Source organism: Cololabis saira, chromosome 17, assembly GCF_033807715.1.
Source record: "Cololabis saira isolate AMF1-May2022 chromosome 17, fColSai1.1, whole genome shotgun sequence".
Classification (NCBI taxonomy): Eukaryota; Metazoa; Chordata; class Actinopteri; order Beloniformes; family Belonidae; genus Cololabis; species Cololabis saira.
Genome location: NC_084603.1, coordinates 24,593,435 through 24,611,212, shown reverse-complemented (window position 1 = coordinate 24,611,212; position 17,778 = coordinate 24,593,435). Strand labels below are relative to the sequence as shown.

The window sequence follows — 17,778 nt, the reverse complement described above, 5'->3', positions numbered from 1 at the left end:
GAAGCACAGGCAGCAGAGAGGGCTTCAGAAACAAATAATGGCACACATAGCAGTCAGGTCTTTTTAATTTGGTACTCATAAGGCTCTTTGCTGTGCGCTTGTTGTCTTTGTCCGTGTTTTCATCACTTTGAAAGAGCTGCTTTTGAAATTCTTGTAAAAACAGAGACTTGTACACAGTTGCATTGAGTCAGCTCTCAAATAAAATCATTGTTGAGCAAAAAGAGGGCAGATGGTAAGTCAGGTTAACAGAGTAAACATAAAAGCATAACGCTACTCACAACTTGTTACATTTACCACTAATAATATTAAATATTAACTTTAATTTCATCTGGTGAACTTGAGTCTAAAGCAGCATCTTTTCCCTACATGCAGATAGCTGTGTGCTTGCAGGAAATCTTCTGCATGCATGCTGACCTTCACTTTTGAGGAGTTTCACTTCCCAGGCAGGCAATTTGGAGCCAGAAGCAGCAATGCCCTCGTGAAATTCATCCGTGGAAGATTCTCAGTCTGCTTCTGACTGCCACAGTGATTATAAGCTTACCATGAGTTTAATTCGCCTGTACGACATAACCCCATTTTTAATCCTTCTCGCTGCATGAAAATGCTCACCAACTGGTTTACTGTTGGTGGAAATGGAAATGAGAAAAAGAGAGAGAGAGAGATAAACTGTGTGGATATGTTTCTCATTTTCTCAGTCTTTCATAAAATGTGTTTTTAGCAAGGCATCTCAAGGGTTTCAAAGGCACAGCTGCAGAATCAGTTCTCAGTGGATAGAAGGGCTAAACCCTCGGCGGCCCCTCCTAAGGACGCCTTGACATGACTCAGAGACTGAAAAAAACTAATAGAGCGTGGCACGTCCTCACTCTGGTTTCCCCCTGTGTTGCAGAGAGACTGCATTCTGGATTGAGACTATACTAAAGAGACCTGAAGCCTCTTTTAACCACACTGTGCAGGGGCACTTGACCCTTTATAAAACCCTCTGTCTGCAGGCCACTGATAAACAGGGTGTGGAATTGCAACTGAGATCCTTGTGACCACACCCACAACACAGCAGGAATTGGGGTTTTTGTTGCTTAACTGGCAGGATTTGCATCATCATTCATCGTTCAATAATTTGACATTGCAACCCTATAGGACTCTTGCTCATGATGTCCTGGGTCTCCCCTGCATGCAATGGCACGGCTGCACTCGCACCTGCGCTCCTGCACTTTACCAAATAAGGACATGTGATGGCCTCCTTGAGATGACGTTGGACGTGATATTAGAAAGAACTGGGGAATACGTGCACAGTTTAGATTAAGAGCCCTAAACCAAGGGGGTCTAATCTGGTTACGTAAGAAGCCACTGAGTTTGCAGACTGCCTCTCTGCGCTAATCCACTCAACTATTCATGCTCAAGCAAGCGTCCCGCCGCGGTGCAACACACACACACACACACACACACACGACACACGCAGCGCACACTTGTGGCTCCTCGAAGGCGCAAAGTTCCTGCATAAAATGTAGTTTCTATTAAACGTATATGGGGATATCTCTGAGATGTGCATCTCTGTAGAAGCCGCCTCCTCGCCCCGTGTTGCAGCTGCCTGTCGGCGGTGCGCGTTTCTCCAGCCTGTGACGATTCACTGACGCGCTGCTCGCCGCACCAGCAGGCACAGAGGAGAGACGCAGCCAGCAGAGGTCTGGCCGGACGCACAGCTCCTTCCCTTCCTCCCTCTTGCACCAGCAGAGGTCTGGCCGGACGCACAGCCTTCCCTTCCTCCCTCCTGCACCCACCGAGCGTCAGGCAGAAAGCGAGCCCGCAGGTTTCCCCAGACTCCTCTGCAGTGATGGAGCTACCAGGCTTGGCGCACAGCATCACCAGCCCGTTAAGTCCCTGCGAGGGCATGCTCAAGGACCTGAGCTTAGATGCCATAAAGTTATGCGAACGAGATGGTAAGTGCATGGTTTGTCTGCACCCGATTGCATTAGGCCCGATTTGTCTTCTTTTTTTTTTTAGATGTGTAAAGCCTAAATTATGATTCTGCGTTAAATCGACGCGTACCCTACGCCGTAGGCTCTGCGTTGATGTAACGCGGAACCATAAATCAGCATGCATTGTCAGGAACTAGTAAAACCGCTGGTTCCTTGGACGCATGAGAGACTCGTGCGTATCAGGAATAACCGTTTGCATTTACATTGACAATATGATTAAGAAATAATAATAATAGTATATTTCTGCAAACTGTGCATGCACAAGCAGGGAAGCAATGTTAAGTGCTGAGCGTCTTTATTTCAGCACCACAGGCGTGGACAGAGGCCGGTGTGCAGCCACCCCGCCTAGACCTTATCTGCCTCTTGTCTGCTTTAAATGACTACTCTTTTCTGTAAAATCGACTCTTAAAAAAGTCTGCGTTTCCATTTATTATTCATCAGCACTTCCAGCTATAATTTTTTTTTTCCTGACTGACTTCACCCCGGACGCAGACGTTATCTGAATGTATATCTGCAACCAGGAAGGATTGAAATAATAAAACAGATTAAGCATGACTAAAATGGATAAGGATTTGTTTTTTGGTGGTTTTATTTTGACCCTTTCCACATCGACAGGGTTATGTCCCGATGTGAATATGATGGTGCGGGTGGGGGAGAGCAACAAAAAAAAAGCAAGTCATCATTAGGAGAGAATGAAAAGCAGAAACCTGCACCCGCATATGTGTCCGTGCACACAGCCGGGCAGCCTCACACATCCATCAGTGCAATTACACACCACCGATTCCACAGCTGAGGCAAGACGCATGGTCACGGAGATGCCTTTCAATTAGATTAATTGATGATTAATTCACATGGTGACCATTAAATACAGTCACACTCTTTCACACAGGAATGTACTTAGTTCTGCCTCTGATTTCCTTCGGCTATATTTGGACTGACTGGTCAAGGCAGACAGACAGACAGACAGACAGATAGAGAAGTCAATGGTGGGTCTTCATTAAGTCACCACAGGACCCAAGGCATCCAAACACAGTCCAGTCATTGTTGCCACACTGCTTAATTTTCTCATCTGGCAGAGCTGCTCCACACAATGCAACAAAGCAGGAAGCATTTTATATCCTCTTAGTGTTTTGCTGGCATGATTGTAAAGCTTTCCTTTCAATAATGACATATAGGCTGGGCTGCACTTGTCAAATGCCAGCTCTGCTGGTTTTGCTGGTGAAGCTTTCTGTTCGAATAGGTCTTGTATTTAAAGCACAACAGTTACTTTCCTATTTGTCTCAGTAAATGACCTCATGTAAACAGTATCTCAGTGTCCTTGAGACACCCACATGCTCTCTGTGGCTGGGTTGCTCCATAAACAATGTTGACCTTCTCCAGGACAACTTCTTGTTGCTTTCAAAATACCGAGTTATAGTATGTGGGTTACTCGAAACATCCACATTCATACATCTGTGAAACCTTATGAAGCCTTTTTATACACACGTGAATTCAGCGATTGCTGTGGAGCTTCATGATGAGCGATGTGAGGTGCTCTCCAATTTTTTTTGTGCTCTTCAGTATAATTGAAAATTTGGTTCTGATAAAAAGACATAATACAGTCAAGCATGTGAACAATGAGATGAAACCTGTGAAAATGGTTGTTTCAGCTGGATTGCCTTAAGGTCATTATTTTGAGCAGTTTCTTTAACTATTTCCAGAAAAACTGTATATTTGTCACTATACCTGCCACGCCCTACCTAGAACCTGTGTTACCTACTTTTGGACTCATCACATCTGGTTAGTATGGACCACATTCATTCATTCTTTTCCATAGCTTTCTAAATTTATCTCCAGATTCCATGAATATTTGATTGCCTGCTTGATGGTTTTATGTGCCTCTGGTGACCCTGCAAGGCGGCTTCAGTAGGCCCACTGTCTGTTGGGAGGAGCTCTCTATCTCTCCCACACACACATGTGAGTCTTATTTGGGCATTTGAATGCACAAAAGAAAAAGAAATGGGAAAACAAGTTTCTGTGTGTCCCTTGTGTTAGCGATGGGTTAATGGTTCATTGTAGTGATGGGGCTGCGTATGTGCAGCGCAAAGGGGGTGGGGGGGGGTTTTGCCAAAAAGTTGTGAAAATTGTCCAGATTGAGCTCATGTGAAGAAGTTAATCTGCTTGAGTGAAGTTTTTAGGTTGAGTTCACAGACAGAATTGCTGCTATAATATTGCACTGTATGACCTCTGGGTGGCTCAGTCTGACTGACTATCATTTTAATTTTAAATCCACAGTTAATCCATGTTTGATGGGTGGATTAAAATGCAGGCTGCATGTCTCATGTGGCCTTTGTGCCGTGTGCTGCTGACATAATTAATGTGACATGATGGATGGCTGTCATTTACGCAGCCACATAGTGTGAGTGCACTCAGAATTTTTGGTGCCCAAAATATTTGACACCATCAGTCTGGCAGTACTTTGATGTTTGCATTAAATCTGGATAGATGATTGGAACCGTAAATTAACCCGTCAAAGAGCGTGTCTGGGTAGGACTTAGATGCAGGAGACAAGGAGGTAGGAGTTCCAGAAAACAGTGATTTATTTAAGAAAACCCAAAAGCGCTGCTGAGCAGGATCCAAAAAACACATGGGCAGCAACGTGACAAAATCCAAAATAACCTGACCTGACATATGGGAGGTAAAACAGTACGGATCAGCAGGGAGGAAGGGAAAGAGAAGACAAAATATACACAAAAGGCTTGAGGAGACCCAGGTGCACACGATCAGGGCAGATGGGAACAAGGGAAGTCAAGACATAACTTAAACACAAGGACATGAGATTTCAAAATAAAACAGGAACTGAAATACCAAAACTGTGAAAAACCGTGACCTTAACTCAAAAAATGTGACATAACCTTTTATGACATACAGTACTGTGCAAAAGTCTGAAAGGGTTTATCAATGACCACCCATATTTTACAGTGACGATGGTGAATGATACTGAAATAATGGAGGTAGGCTGATTGATTTTTATTTTTTTATAAGCATGGGCCATATATAGAGGGTGATTCATGATGTCAAGCTCCTTATAATATGTACACTAAATAAAACCACACAACAAACAGAGACAAATGTCCGTATTTAATGTAACTGCCCTCAGAAGCAAGCACAGATTTAAGTCTTTGTAAGGAGGATTTTCTGTTTGTATGTTAAAGAGTCAGGAAAATACATTTTGATGCTGGAGAAACAATGACATTATAACAGGACTGGGCTTGCCTTTGCATGTCAAACCTGGAGCGACTCGCACATAACGTTGACATTTTCAAGACACATGAACAATCAATTGTATAATATAATAATTACATAATAATGAACATGACGGCAAAGTCAGCAATTTTCCATAAAGGCAGAAGGAAATTCGATTTATTTTAGGTTTCTATTTGTTTCAGAGGCTGAGAAATAAAAGACTTGTTTATACGGTACATGTGTATATATATATATATATATATATATATATATATATATATATATATATATATATGGTTGTAGAAAGAGAGCGCAAGAGATATGTGTATATAAATACCTAAAGACATTTAACAAAATGCTTAAAGATGGAAATAAGATAAGATCTCACTGTGAATTTGATAGTGTTAAGTTTAAAACAAATCATGGAAGAGTTGATTAAAACAACCACTATGGCTTTAAACTTCATACTCAGTGATCTTATGTGTATCTCATCCATAATATTTCAACATAAACAACAAGTCTTTCCAGGGTCCAGACCTTCAAATCCATCTACTCCACAGAAGTAAGTGAAGAGTGTTACAGGCTGAAAATGTCCAGGCAACAGCTGCCTTATGACACCACTGACTAAACTGTCCCTTTATGTTCAGTGTGAGCAGGTGTGTCCCATGATTGTGCTGGCAAGACTTGCTGCTATGATGCAGCCACTTTATTGGCTGCATAGCACTTTACCTTTGCACTTCACTGAACAGTATTGACCACTTTAGAACAGTCTCTGAGCTTGATTGCAGACTTGAGATGCAGTCTGACCCTTAAAATGTACCTCACACTGTGAAAAACAGTTGTGTTCTCCAGACTGGTCTTCTGTATTAAATGTTGAAGGGGCAAAAAACTACAGCCATCTATTTCACCAAAGACTGTAATCAATGTGTCTTTGAGACCTGAATGAGGTGGAGAAAATGGTCTAATCTTGATGATGAGGGCTTTGTTGACCTCACTCTGAGAGAAAGATGTCTTCCCTTTGGCAGCTTTGCTTGCTCCCAGCATGGTCCGTCTCAGACTGGGCCCCGAAAAGAAGAAAAAAAAAAAGCGTGACTAACTAGCAAATGTCTTTTGTGCTGCTCGTTTCTTGAGTTCAGTTTTAGACCTTGCACTGCAGCTTCAAATGTGGGAGGTCTGTCTGTGTCAGCTAAGTGATTACATGTGCTGTCAGAAGCAATCATCTTCCAGTCCGTTTCCATATAACCACCTTCAATCCGAGCTCAAAAACTACATGTTTTGAATTCGAGAAGCATGGACCTGAAAATGCATCTCTGAAGTCTCAAATGATGGGCACACCAACCACAGAGTGATTCCTTTAGCATTGTTTCAATGGATTTGAAAGTGGATCACTCTCCAGTTGCTGGCAAAGACCACTAACAGGTCCTTTACAGTATGAAGCCAGGTGTGATTGGAACAAACCTCACCATAGAGAGTTATTGGGATGGTCTTGCATGTGCATGTTAATGAGGTTTTTATTGATTCTTTTGCATCTCTTGTGCTTTCAAAGTAGTATTGGAGTGCAAACAGAGCTGAAGGGCAGTAGCTATTAAGTTCAATTTGTTTGGGTTAGGAGATTCAACTTGTTTCATGTTTTTTCTATTAGTCAGACTCATTCTGTATCTTTCCTTCTGGCTCTCTCCGTGCACGCACAGTTCCTCCATGTCATTTTGAACTCTCTCTGTGTGTGTGTGCACAGCACGAGTAATCCCCACTACTAAATAAGGACTCAAAAACAAACTCTCATGTTGTTTGTTCGTAATGTGTCAAATATAGCCCACGTTCACTCTGTTGCAGTGCAGCACATACAGAGCAAGACACATTAAAACATAATGGCTTTGTGGTAACGTTATGACTGTGCAACATTAATATCAGCCACAAGTGTAAAAGCTATGCGAGATCAAAGAGCCAAAGGTGCAATGCTGCCTCATTAATGTACGCCTGAGTGAAGGATTAGGGCTCCTGTGAGAGACTGTGAAAGGTTTGCATACTCCCTCTTTGCCTGACCTTCAGCGTGCCTCGCTCTCGGTCTTCTGTCTTTCCTCCTGTACTCTGAGTCCCCGAGGACTGGAAGCAGGGCTTAGTGTCTCATAATGCAGAAATGGCTCACTGCTACACTTCATATTTGTGTTCAGATGCATATTCAAGGTTTTTCATTCATTCCGATTATAAATATCATATCACCATAATGAGAACTAAGTTTGATATCTCACTAATGTGAAGCCTTTAAAAGCTTGTTTTTTCCTTGACAGAATCCCTTTTAGGCCCTAACAGTGTTACATAAGCAATAACCGCATGCGAGCAGTGACTTTGTAAAAGGCCTGTATTTGGAAGTCAGTTAGGAAAGCATTAGAGTAAACAGGATGAGCACATCAGCACGGCAGAGTCAGATAAGGTGGGAGGGAAAATACCTGTATGGTGTTCAGTTTTTAAGGAAAACATTAGGAGGAATACAAACGTACTCTTCTTCAGGTGCAATGAAGCAAACGCATTAGCAGGTGTTTGATATTGGGTGTTTGGTTTAGGTTCATGTTTACAGTCATGAGCTGCAGGTACCCTGAGGTACAGTAGGGCGGAAGTAGAATAGAATAAAATAGAATAGAATAGCATAGAATAGAAGACTTTATTGATCTCCCAGAGGAGAAATTCAGTCGTGAAGCAGCCAAAACACACACACACGCTTTATACAAAAAAATTAAAATAGAAATAACCAATAAATAGTTAAATAATAAACAAGAGCAATATAAAAAGTAGAAAAGGATTATATGTACAAGAGAGAAAAAAATAGTATACACCAAAAAAACGGATAATATTTACAAAATATTTACAAATATTTTCAAAAATACGTGAGGTATTTAGTGGTTATTGCACTTACAAGGAGACAGGTTTATTGCACACAGGTGGCTACAGTTTCTTGTTATAGAGTCTGATGGCTGTGGGGATGAAGGACCTGCCAAGTAACTTGAAAATGTGCTGTTTTACCTGCTATTTTTGTATATGAATTTCTTTTGAAAACTAATATAAATACTTAGCAACCTTCCACGGCCTGTGAGTGTATTTTGTTGCCAAGTGAAGCAGATTGTGGTGCAAAACAACAGGCCTAGCCTTTTTACTCTGTTTCTGTTGAAGGTCAGCCCCACAAAGTCTATGAGGGACATTACTCCGCTGACATCACTGTCTGGTCTGTGCTGACTCAGTGGAGCATTTCCTCTCCGAGCTCTCCTACAAATTAATCAACTCAGTGGGGTTCAAGTTTAAACACGGTTTTAAATGCAGGCCACCGGCAGGATGGGATATTTTCACACAACGTTGCGGAAAGCAGTAGGGGCGTCCTGGTGAGGTCTGGGAGCTACAAAGAGTGCAGTCAGGCAGTTAAGCTGAGGATTTAACTGTTGGCCTCTTTATATTTTTTCATAGGCAAGAATCCGTATACCAGCATGAATGTAAAATCTAGCTCAAGTTGAGTGCAGGAGGTTTAATGTAGCGTTATTAGAGGGAAGTCATCACACTTAAGTTCACAACTTCTAAAGTTTAATTCATAATAATCAGCTGTCTTTTTCACCAGTTGACAGTTTCGAAAGCTTATTTTTCAACCATGTATTAAAAGCTGTGTTCATAGGTGCCAGTTTTGGAGGATGGAGTTATTCCTTTTGACCCAGAGCCGTGATTTCCTTTAACACGGTGTGCCTCTTTTGAAATCAGTGTCACAGCTTTAGGCACTTTTAAACTACAGTGAATGCAGCATAATGTGAGGTTAGATAGAGATAAACAAGCAGAAGTTCGGTAATCTTGCAGATCGGTGATGTCACAACAATCTACAAACATTAACCTTCAACACATCATATTTCATGATCTAAATAAGAAATTGGATAAATCTTATTTCAGTGCTAAAGGGTCAGAGTGGTTGCAGAAAAGAGCTTTTGCTTAGCTTTTTCTTAGAAATGAATCCAACTATTTGAGTTCTGAGTGGAGGTGAGACATCAAGAGTCCATACAAACAATTATGAGGTGACTCTTTCATCTCACCATCTCTTAGTCGGTGAACAGAGCAGGATTTTCCACGCTCCACGACCTCTGCCATTGTTAACGCTCTGCAGAGCCCAGTTATGTTGAGCATCATGCCTCCATACACCGCATTCTTGAGTTTTACTCACCCGCGCGTTCGAACCCCAGAGCATGCACAGAAAACGTATTGTTACCATGCCAAGTGGGTGTTTCGTAGTGTGACGCAAAGTCCGCATTCGTCTTAATTCTACAAAGCTCTCATTCAGCTGTGTTTTAACACACTTACATTGGCCTCTGTGTGCACTTTGGGTTGTAAAGCATTTGGGGGCTGTACAACATGCAGCTGAGAAGCTGATTTCCCCAATGGAGTAACATGCTTTTGATGGATGCCCAGTAGGCTAAGAGTGCTGTGACAAAAAGATGTGACCCTGGTTAAATGAGAGGCTGGACTCCAATGACATTCAGAGGCATTTTAAACATTGTTGATGCTGCAGACTCACGTGGAGAACCTGCACTCCGGTTTATTAAACTAAATGGATTGGTCTCTGCTGGGAAGAAAAAGGATTCAATTATTAGAAATATTTAATGCCACGTATGCTTTGGAAACCAGACATGAGTCTGTGTGGAGGGGCTGATGTGTTTCCATGGCAACATGTGTAATAGTCAGCGACAGAGGCCGTTCTTTGTGCTTCTGTGTGGCTATACTACTGTAGGTGCTGCATTTGGAAGAATTGTTTATTATCAGTACTACTAATAACTGCTAGCTGTGTGTAAATTCAATAATCTGTGCAACTCCACTAAAGGCTTGTAATTGCAATACTGACACTTGCACACCAAATATTAAGTTCTCCAAAGGTTTATTCAATAAATATGAATCACATACAGTAATTCAGTTTTCCTTATATTACTCTGCTCGACTGTGAAAGGATTCTTTTTCAATTTTGCAGGGGGTAAATCCCAGGACGGCAGCATCTCTGAGATGGAGGAGCTCCCCGTCCCTCAGAATATCAAGATCAGCAACATCACCTGCGACTCCTTCAAGATCTGCTGGGACATGGAGGCGCGCAGCAAGGAGCGCATCACACACTACTTCATTGACCTGAACAAGAAGGAGAACAAAAACTCCAACAAGTTCAAACACAAGGTAATACTTGATTCAGATAGATAAACACCTTTAAAGGGGATCACTACTGCGAGATGATTTTACAAACGCCCTTTGTTGCATTTTGTGAAAAAGGAGGGAGGGAAGCCTTTTGCAAACACTGCTAACTTACTGTGTTAGAAGCCCTTGGACAAGTTAGAGGGACAAAAATGAATCAAAAAATGTTCCTTTATTTTTATACGAGATCATATCTGTGTATCAGTTGCATGCAAATGTATTTCCTCGACCTCTATGAAAGCAGGAATGTTCACCAACATAAAGATCAATTTACATGCAATTGCGAAAAAGTATAATTAGATAAAACCGAGCTGCCTGATCACATTTCTTCCACTTTGGTGTATAAATGTAACATTTTTAAAGAAACAGATGACAAATAAAGTAAATATAATACTTCAATCTTGTTAATGGTGAGTTATAAATAGTGATAAAACGCTAACAGAAAGATACGCGTTTTTGGATGACCTTTCTTTCAAAGCTTGAGGCAATGCAAATCATTTCAAGGTTGTTTTATTCAAAGACTCCTCAGCGAGCTCTGATTAGTTAATGATACTCTCGCAGCCCTCTCTGCCTCTGAGGAACTGCAGTGGCTTCACGGCTGCTTTTTCATATCTTTCAAACCCTTTAGATCTGCTTTGGTTATCTTACAGACTTGTTTCATCAGCCTCCTACTTCTCCTGATTTCCACTTCTTGGTTGCCACATAGCTGGCTCGCTCTCCTCCCTCTGTCTTTCATAGTGGACCGATCCTGTTGCTAGGCAGGGGCTCTTGGCCTAATCAATGAGCAGTTATAAGGTTTACTGATACTTCTGTGGGAGGGGGATTGTAGATGGGATTTCACAGAGCTGTTTACATGCATCAACTAAAGGGAATGGATTCACTTAAAGGGGACCTATTATGAAAAACACGTTTTCTCTTGCTTTAACATATAGTATAAAGTGGTCTCCCCTCAGCCTGCCAACTCAGAGAAGGAGGAAAGCAACCAAATTCTGCAGTGTCTGTACAGCCGCCCGGATGAGCCGTCCAGTGTGATGTGGCTTCTACGAGCCGTTCAGATTCTGCTCCCTTTCGTTACGTAAACAAAATGCAATTTCGTAGCGTGTATCGCGTCATTCAGGCAGCCAATCAGCACAGTGCCTCATTATCATAGCCCCGCCCACTCAGAATCCTGCATAGATAATGAGGTTAGAGAATGGGATGCTAAAGACATTCCTCAGAGGCTGAATTTCTAATTTATTTAGCAAAAACAATCAAAAGCTTGTTTTTAAGACATTCAAGGCCTGTTTAAAATAGGTATTAGATGCAATAATATGTCCCCTTTAAATCAGCAGTGTACAGAATCCCTGAGTGGACACTTGGACAACATCTTTGTGACCAGTTCTCTGTCCTGCCAGCACTCCCCCTTTTACCCCTATCATCCTGTTCTCTCTCCCTCCATCCAGGATGTTCCCACCAAGCTGGTGGCCAAAGCGGTGCCTCTGCCCATGACAGTGCGGGGCCACTGGTTCCTGAGCCCCCGCACGGAGTACACCGTGGCCGTCCAGACTGCATCCAAACAGACCGACGGGGACTACGCCGTCTCTGAGTGGAGTGAGATCGTGGAGTTCTGCACTGCTGGTGCGTAATACTCAGAGTATCATGCATACATTTATCCTCAGGATATTCACCATCCATCAGTGCACGCTGGCAGGAATCAATACTGGGGAAAAAAGCAATACAATGGGGTTAAAAAATATATATTATGAAGATGCTCATTTTAGCCAATGGTGATAGGGATGGATGCAGGGATGGAGGAAGGGTTGATGAGGAAAAAGGAACGAAAGGAACTGTGCTGTGCATCTTCTGATGCTGTTGCCGCAGTTTAACGTACAGTAGCAGGCGCGGGGCTTATAGGGGGGAGGGGAGGCGATGGGAAGGAGACTTGAGGGTAGAGTTTGTCAGGAAGGGTGGGGAGGGTCACCGCCGCGGCCGAGGGGTCTAAGATAACGGCCGGGGCTCAAATCCAGCTCAAGCTCTTTGTTGTACTGACTATCTTCTGTTAGCTGCCCTTTTTGTGCCTCTTTACCATCTCAGCGCTAAACTCCACTGTCCACAGGCTGACTTGAAATCCAGTGCCAATCTTTTTTATGTTTTGTGTAGCAAAAGTAACAACCAGAAACGACTTGCACTTTGCATGGACAGAAACCCGGCCAACGCTGACATGCTGATATTAAGTCAAAGTAATTATTATATCAGGAGCTGAGGCTGATGGAGGCTGAAGGAGCAGCTGAGTCCTGCTCATCTCCCCTGGCCAGATGTCCACCCTCTGTTCAGTATAAGACGCCCGTGTTCAATGTCAAAAGCATTTTTCTCTCCTCATAGGTAACTTTCAATTTATTTTAGCTGGGAGACGAACATTTAATAAGCGACATGCACTTCATCAATGTTTTCAAGTTGCAGTCATTTATTGTGTTTGATTATTTTTGGGGCGGGGAAATGTCTCCATCACTAACATCTGGTTTAAATCTACAGTCATCTGGCAAAGTTGCTTATATAATGATGGTTAATTAGGATCAAATGTTTAATCTAAGGGGCTTGTCACAGTGGAGGAGTTTTGGGAATGGGAAGCATATCAGGATTGTTGATGCATTTCTCATTGATTTCTCAGCAGTGCGTGTAGTCTTCTGCTTTTCATATTTAAGGAATTTACTATTTGCTGTGAACAGTTCTGCATTATGGATTTTTCTTTTTGGGGGGGACTTTTACATTGACATGTGCTGATTCTGTTTCCAGATTATTCTACGGTGCATCTGAACCAGCTACTGGAAAAGGCGGAGGTCATTGCTGGCCGGATGCTGCGTTTCTCAGTCTTCTACAGGAACCAGAATAAAGAGTATTTTGACCACGCCAGGTAGGTGTCACCAATGCAGTCATCCTGGATGATCAGTTCATGATTATATTGAATATATTGAAATATATATAGAACAAAATGGTTTGTTCATTTGTCACTGAAAAACATCTCAATTCTCTTTTTTCCTTTGACTTTTTCCTTAATGATCCTTAAATATGAAGGAAAATAAAGTACCGGTCCGTGATATGGGTTCAATTTTATATATTTATTACAGCTCTATTACAATGGGACTATTGATGGTACTTGGCTTGTGGTCCTCAAAGCATAGACCTTAACCCGTCTCTGTGTACAGCACACATTACATGACCTGCTGTAGGAAGAAAACCCCCCAAACCTTGGTGTTACTACCCTGCTAAAGTGGTAAAATGTTCACCATACAGAAGCCAAACATCTGTGTGGTTCAAATCTTCAAAACTCTGCAGGACTAACAGTCCATAGGAGGGAATATTTCCTTTGGGATAAGAAGAGACTTAATTCAGCATTATTAGGCTATGATGATGATGACAGTGCATTTTTAAGCATTACTGTACTGCAGCATCTTTTGGTCTACATAAAACAGGATGGTTGCATAATTTTACAATAAGATAATTCCTTCCAGTTGCCTCAGTCATAGCAAGTATGAGCTTAAGAGGGTAGCTACAAGCCTGATGTGTTCCTTAAATCCCCACAACCATATCAAACTACTGTAGCAGACAGCTGGGGTGTCCAGACGACTCAACTGGACACTGTAGGAAGTAGTTATGACTTATTTTTCCTCTGAAATCTGTGAGGCGAGGCAAAAAAGAATAAGATCGTGAATGACATAAGACAGGAATCCATTTGAAGTAGCTTCTTTATTGACACACTGTGGTTTTTGATGGCCTGCCGGCCTTTTAATGGCAAATTCCTTTCCTCTTCCAGCCCTCCATCGTGTTGCTCCGAGGAAAAGATCACTATTTTAGAAAGAATACCGTTTCTGTTGTAAATACTCAGCTTGTAAGAGCTCTTTTGTTGGCACTGTACAGCATGACGTCATTCTTATTCCCCTTTAATGCTGAGTTTCAGCATCAACGCCTCGACGGCTGCTGTCAAACTGCGCCCCCATGTGGCGAGGGACAGTACTGACACTACCATTCAACTGGAGCTGATTAACTCCATAATTCCTTCAACAAAACATTAATTAAGGATGTAAGATCACTCCCTGGGATTAGAGCTGGATAATTACTATTCATAATCTGAGTTTATTTTAGTAACTTGATCTGAAAGCTGCTCATAATTAAAAGCATTTAATCATAATAATGACATATTTTCTTTGTCTCTGATTTGGAGACAGGATTTCAGCTCAAGAAATGGTGAACCCTACTGCTCATACTGTACTACACAATCCTGATGCTAGTGTCTTACTGCACTTATTAGTTTAGTTTGGTCATTAGGAATCATCAATATAAGGTGAGAGGGAACTGTACAGTGAACAAAAAAAATAAGAACCTACAATACTGTCTGTGCGGCGACAGATGCCTAGCAACAGGGGTGACTTAAGCTCCTCCCGCAAGAGCCAAAAACCCACTGCAGGAACTGTTGTAAGAATCAGAAACAGAAAAAAATAAAATACAATTGTGGCTTGCCCAAATGAGTTGAAATGCTACATCACATTTGCCAGAAGAATGTAAGGTGAAAGTGAATAGCTGAGACAAGTGGGATTATTTTTAATGCCACAATGGGGCACAATCTATGTGAGGAAAACTGATGTTTAACAGGCATTGTCTCTCTCTTACCCCCCAAAATTCAGTGAGGTGCAAGGGAACCGAATGCTGCCATCAGTGAAAGACAACAGTGGCAGCCACGGCTCACCCATCAGTGGCAAACTAGAGGGCCTCTTCTTCAGCTGCAACACAGAGTTCAACACAGGCAAGCCGCCGCAGGACTCCCCGTATGGGCGCCATCGCTTTGAGGTCCGGGCCGATGCACTCTTCAACCCCGACACCAACCTCTACTTTGGTGACTTCTACTGCATGTATACAGCGTACCACTACGTTATTGTAGTCCTGGCACCAAAGGGCTCCAGCGGGGATGATTTCTGCAAGCAGAGGCTTCCCGCGCTCGACATCACCAACAACCGCTTCCTGACCTGCAAACAGGATGACGAGGGGGGTCTGGCGTTTCACCACGCCCAGGATGTCATCCTGGAGGTGATTTACACAGAGCCGCTAGACCTGGCATCGGGCACGGTGGCAGAGATCAGCGGACACCAGCTGATGAGCATGTCCACAGTAAATGCCAAGAAGGACCCCAGCTGTAAAACCTGCAACATCAGTGTGGGCCGCTAAAAAAAAAAGAGCAGAATGTATCAGGAGGGGAAGGACTACACATGACTGACCTCTACACAAACACACATAAAAGAAGTCCACTTGCACTGATGAAGCAGACCAACATATGCATGTAACAGCAGATATATTAGGCTCCCAGACATGCACATAAACATAGGCGACAATGCTTTGTACTCTCAAAAGACCATCATTCCCAAAAATTGAGGAAGATACACACTTTTCTGACACCTACATCACTGTCTCTTTATTGGAAAAAGGGTTGCTATCACACTGAAAACATCAAAACACGGATCTATCCAGTAATCTAGTATCTCACACATTGGTGTACTGACAAAACCCTTTAACTGTACTAACAAACACTGGCTGCTTCTATTCAACTTCCCGTTTATTTGAATCAGTTGCCCAATATTTTATTATTAGTCTTTACCATGGTGTTATTAACTTATTGTTAAATTATTGTCCATTCTCTTTGTGGACAGTTTTGTTTTTTCCTGATAACATTGACTGTTTTATTCTCATCTCACTGTTAAATTAAGACTTCTTTTACCTCCTCCTGGTGGCATGGACTGGTACTACAATTTCCTAGGGCTGCAGCATCAACGGTCATCTTTCTTTATACCAAAGGTGTTAAAACCCAGACGTGAAACCGCTGTGGAATCTAGACAGTACTAATGGGCAGCCTCTAAATGCATAGTCTTTAATGACAAAGTATTAACACATGAAAAGAGGGAAAAAAAGCATGGTGCAGTTCTCACGAGCATGAGAAAATTGACAGAACTTTAACCATGGTAACCTTCTCTGAAACAGTCACTCTTATGTTGTTGTCAGTGGAACGAAAGAAAATAGAACCATAAACTGTGTTTAGCAGAATAAATGTGAAAAAATATTTATTTTGTTTTTTTTATACATTCATATATAGAGAAATATATAGAAAACTATATAAACCAGAAGTGCACAATGGCAAAAGCTCCGATCATTGTCAAAACAGGCGGGAAATTTCATGAGGAAAAAAGGAGGGCAAACACATATTTGACAGCAAAAACTTGCACTATGATGCCTACGTTCAAAGCATATTTTCCAACATCAACATTTAAATCTCATGGTCACAGCTTTGATCATGTATGAAATTCTGAATGCATATCATAGCACAATGTAGGACTAAAAAACTGACATGCACAAACACTGCAAGATCGCCTCACTTATTGTATTTAAGCTTGTGCATTCTTTTTTAAATTTCCTTTTTTTTTGCCAAGGCAGCACTTTCATAAATGCAGTTTACTCATTAAATATGGACAAAAACTGTATTTTGACATGGGGAAAAAAAGTGAGTTACAAAGTGTCATAGTGGACATGAAATGATCATAAAATGACTCAAACATAACCAACATCGAGTTAACACAACAGTTCATCTTTAAAATATAGAGTTGTGCTACATAGCCTAGACTTGTTGTAATGGGTCCATCATCTGCGGCCTGAATGATGAGGGATGCGTTTTTGGGCAAGTATTTATTCAGACTGTCAACAGTTTCTATCAGTTTTCTTCTTGTAAAGTGCATTTACATAATGAGCACAGCATGAAACATGACTCATCAGCTTAACAACCTATTTTTTCTGAAGTGACTGAGTTCTGTTAGGTTGAATAAAAGTCCCACTGTGAGTAACTCAACTTGTCTTGGTTGAGTCCTGTTTTTTACTGAGCAGGGCCTCCAGTAGACGGAGCTTGGCTTTGAGGTTCTTATACTGGCAGTACTCCTCTGCCATTGGTCCACGGTCCTCTTTCTGACAAGCCCTGTTAACAACAGATGGAGGTGAGATGATGCAAAGGAAAGAGTAAACTTTTCTTCTTTTATGTAGTCGAAAAACAACCTGCAGCAGCTTCCATAACTGGATGATAGTCCCTATGTTGCCTTACTCAGATAGCTTTGTACAGTGTGTATTGTAATCGAAAACTTACTGTCTTTACTTTGGAGGACTAACATGTACAGTGCAAAGGATGTGTACAGTTCAGAGCAACCGTCTATCTCTTTGTCTCTTTCCTGAGCTCTGTGTGCTGGATTAACGTAACATAAGTGTGCATTTACACTGTCGTACCATTATGATGGAGGTTCTTTTGTGGATGTTCTTTCTTTGTTTTTCCACAAGGCATTGTTGAAAACCAAACGTTCGAAGTTTATTAAAAGACAGA

At 41.9% G+C, this 17,778-nt stretch overlaps 2 protein-coding genes across 2 annotated transcripts in view; one reads left to right on the top strand and one right to left on the bottom strand.

Moving 5' to 3' along the window:
* The first annotated feature begins 1,447 nt into the window (after positions 1 to 1,447).
* Positions 1,448 to 16,939, top strand: phyhiplb (phytanoyl-CoA 2-hydroxylase interacting protein-like b). The gene is made up of 5 exons (XM_061744590.1): positions 1,448 to 1,934; positions 10,186 to 10,382; positions 11,840 to 12,014; positions 13,170 to 13,287; positions 15,056 to 16,939. The coding sequence occupies exons 1-5, from the start codon at positions 1,829 to 1,831 to the stop codon at positions 15,591 to 15,593; spliced, it is 1,134 nt and encodes a 377-aa protein (XP_061600574.1). The 5' UTR covers positions 1,448 to 1,828; the 3' UTR covers positions 15,594 to 16,939.
* LOC133463204 (protein FAM13A-like) overlaps positions 16,340 to 17,778 on the bottom strand; it is a 21,836-nt gene continuing 20,397 nt past the window's right edge. The window contains exon 21 of the mRNA XM_061744589.1: positions 16,340 to 17,382. Within this exon, the coding sequence (XP_061600573.1) occupies positions 17,256 to 17,382 (127 nt within the window). The 3' untranslated portion in view covers positions 16,340 to 17,255. The remainder of the gene's footprint in view (positions 17,383 to 17,778) is intronic.

Coding starts and splice junctions, on each gene's coding strand:
- phyhiplb (XM_061744590.1), top strand. CDS start 1,829: ATGGAGCTACCAGGCTTGGCGCACAGCATCACCAGCCCGTTAAGTCCC. Junction 1,935..10,185: donor AAAGTTATGCGAACGAGATG/GTAAGTGCATGG, acceptor TCAATTTTGCAG/GGGGTAAATCCCAGGACGGC. Junction 13,288..15,055: donor GAGTATTTTGACCACGCCAG/GTAGGTGTCACC, acceptor CCCAAAATTCAG/TGAGGTGCAAGGGAACCGAA.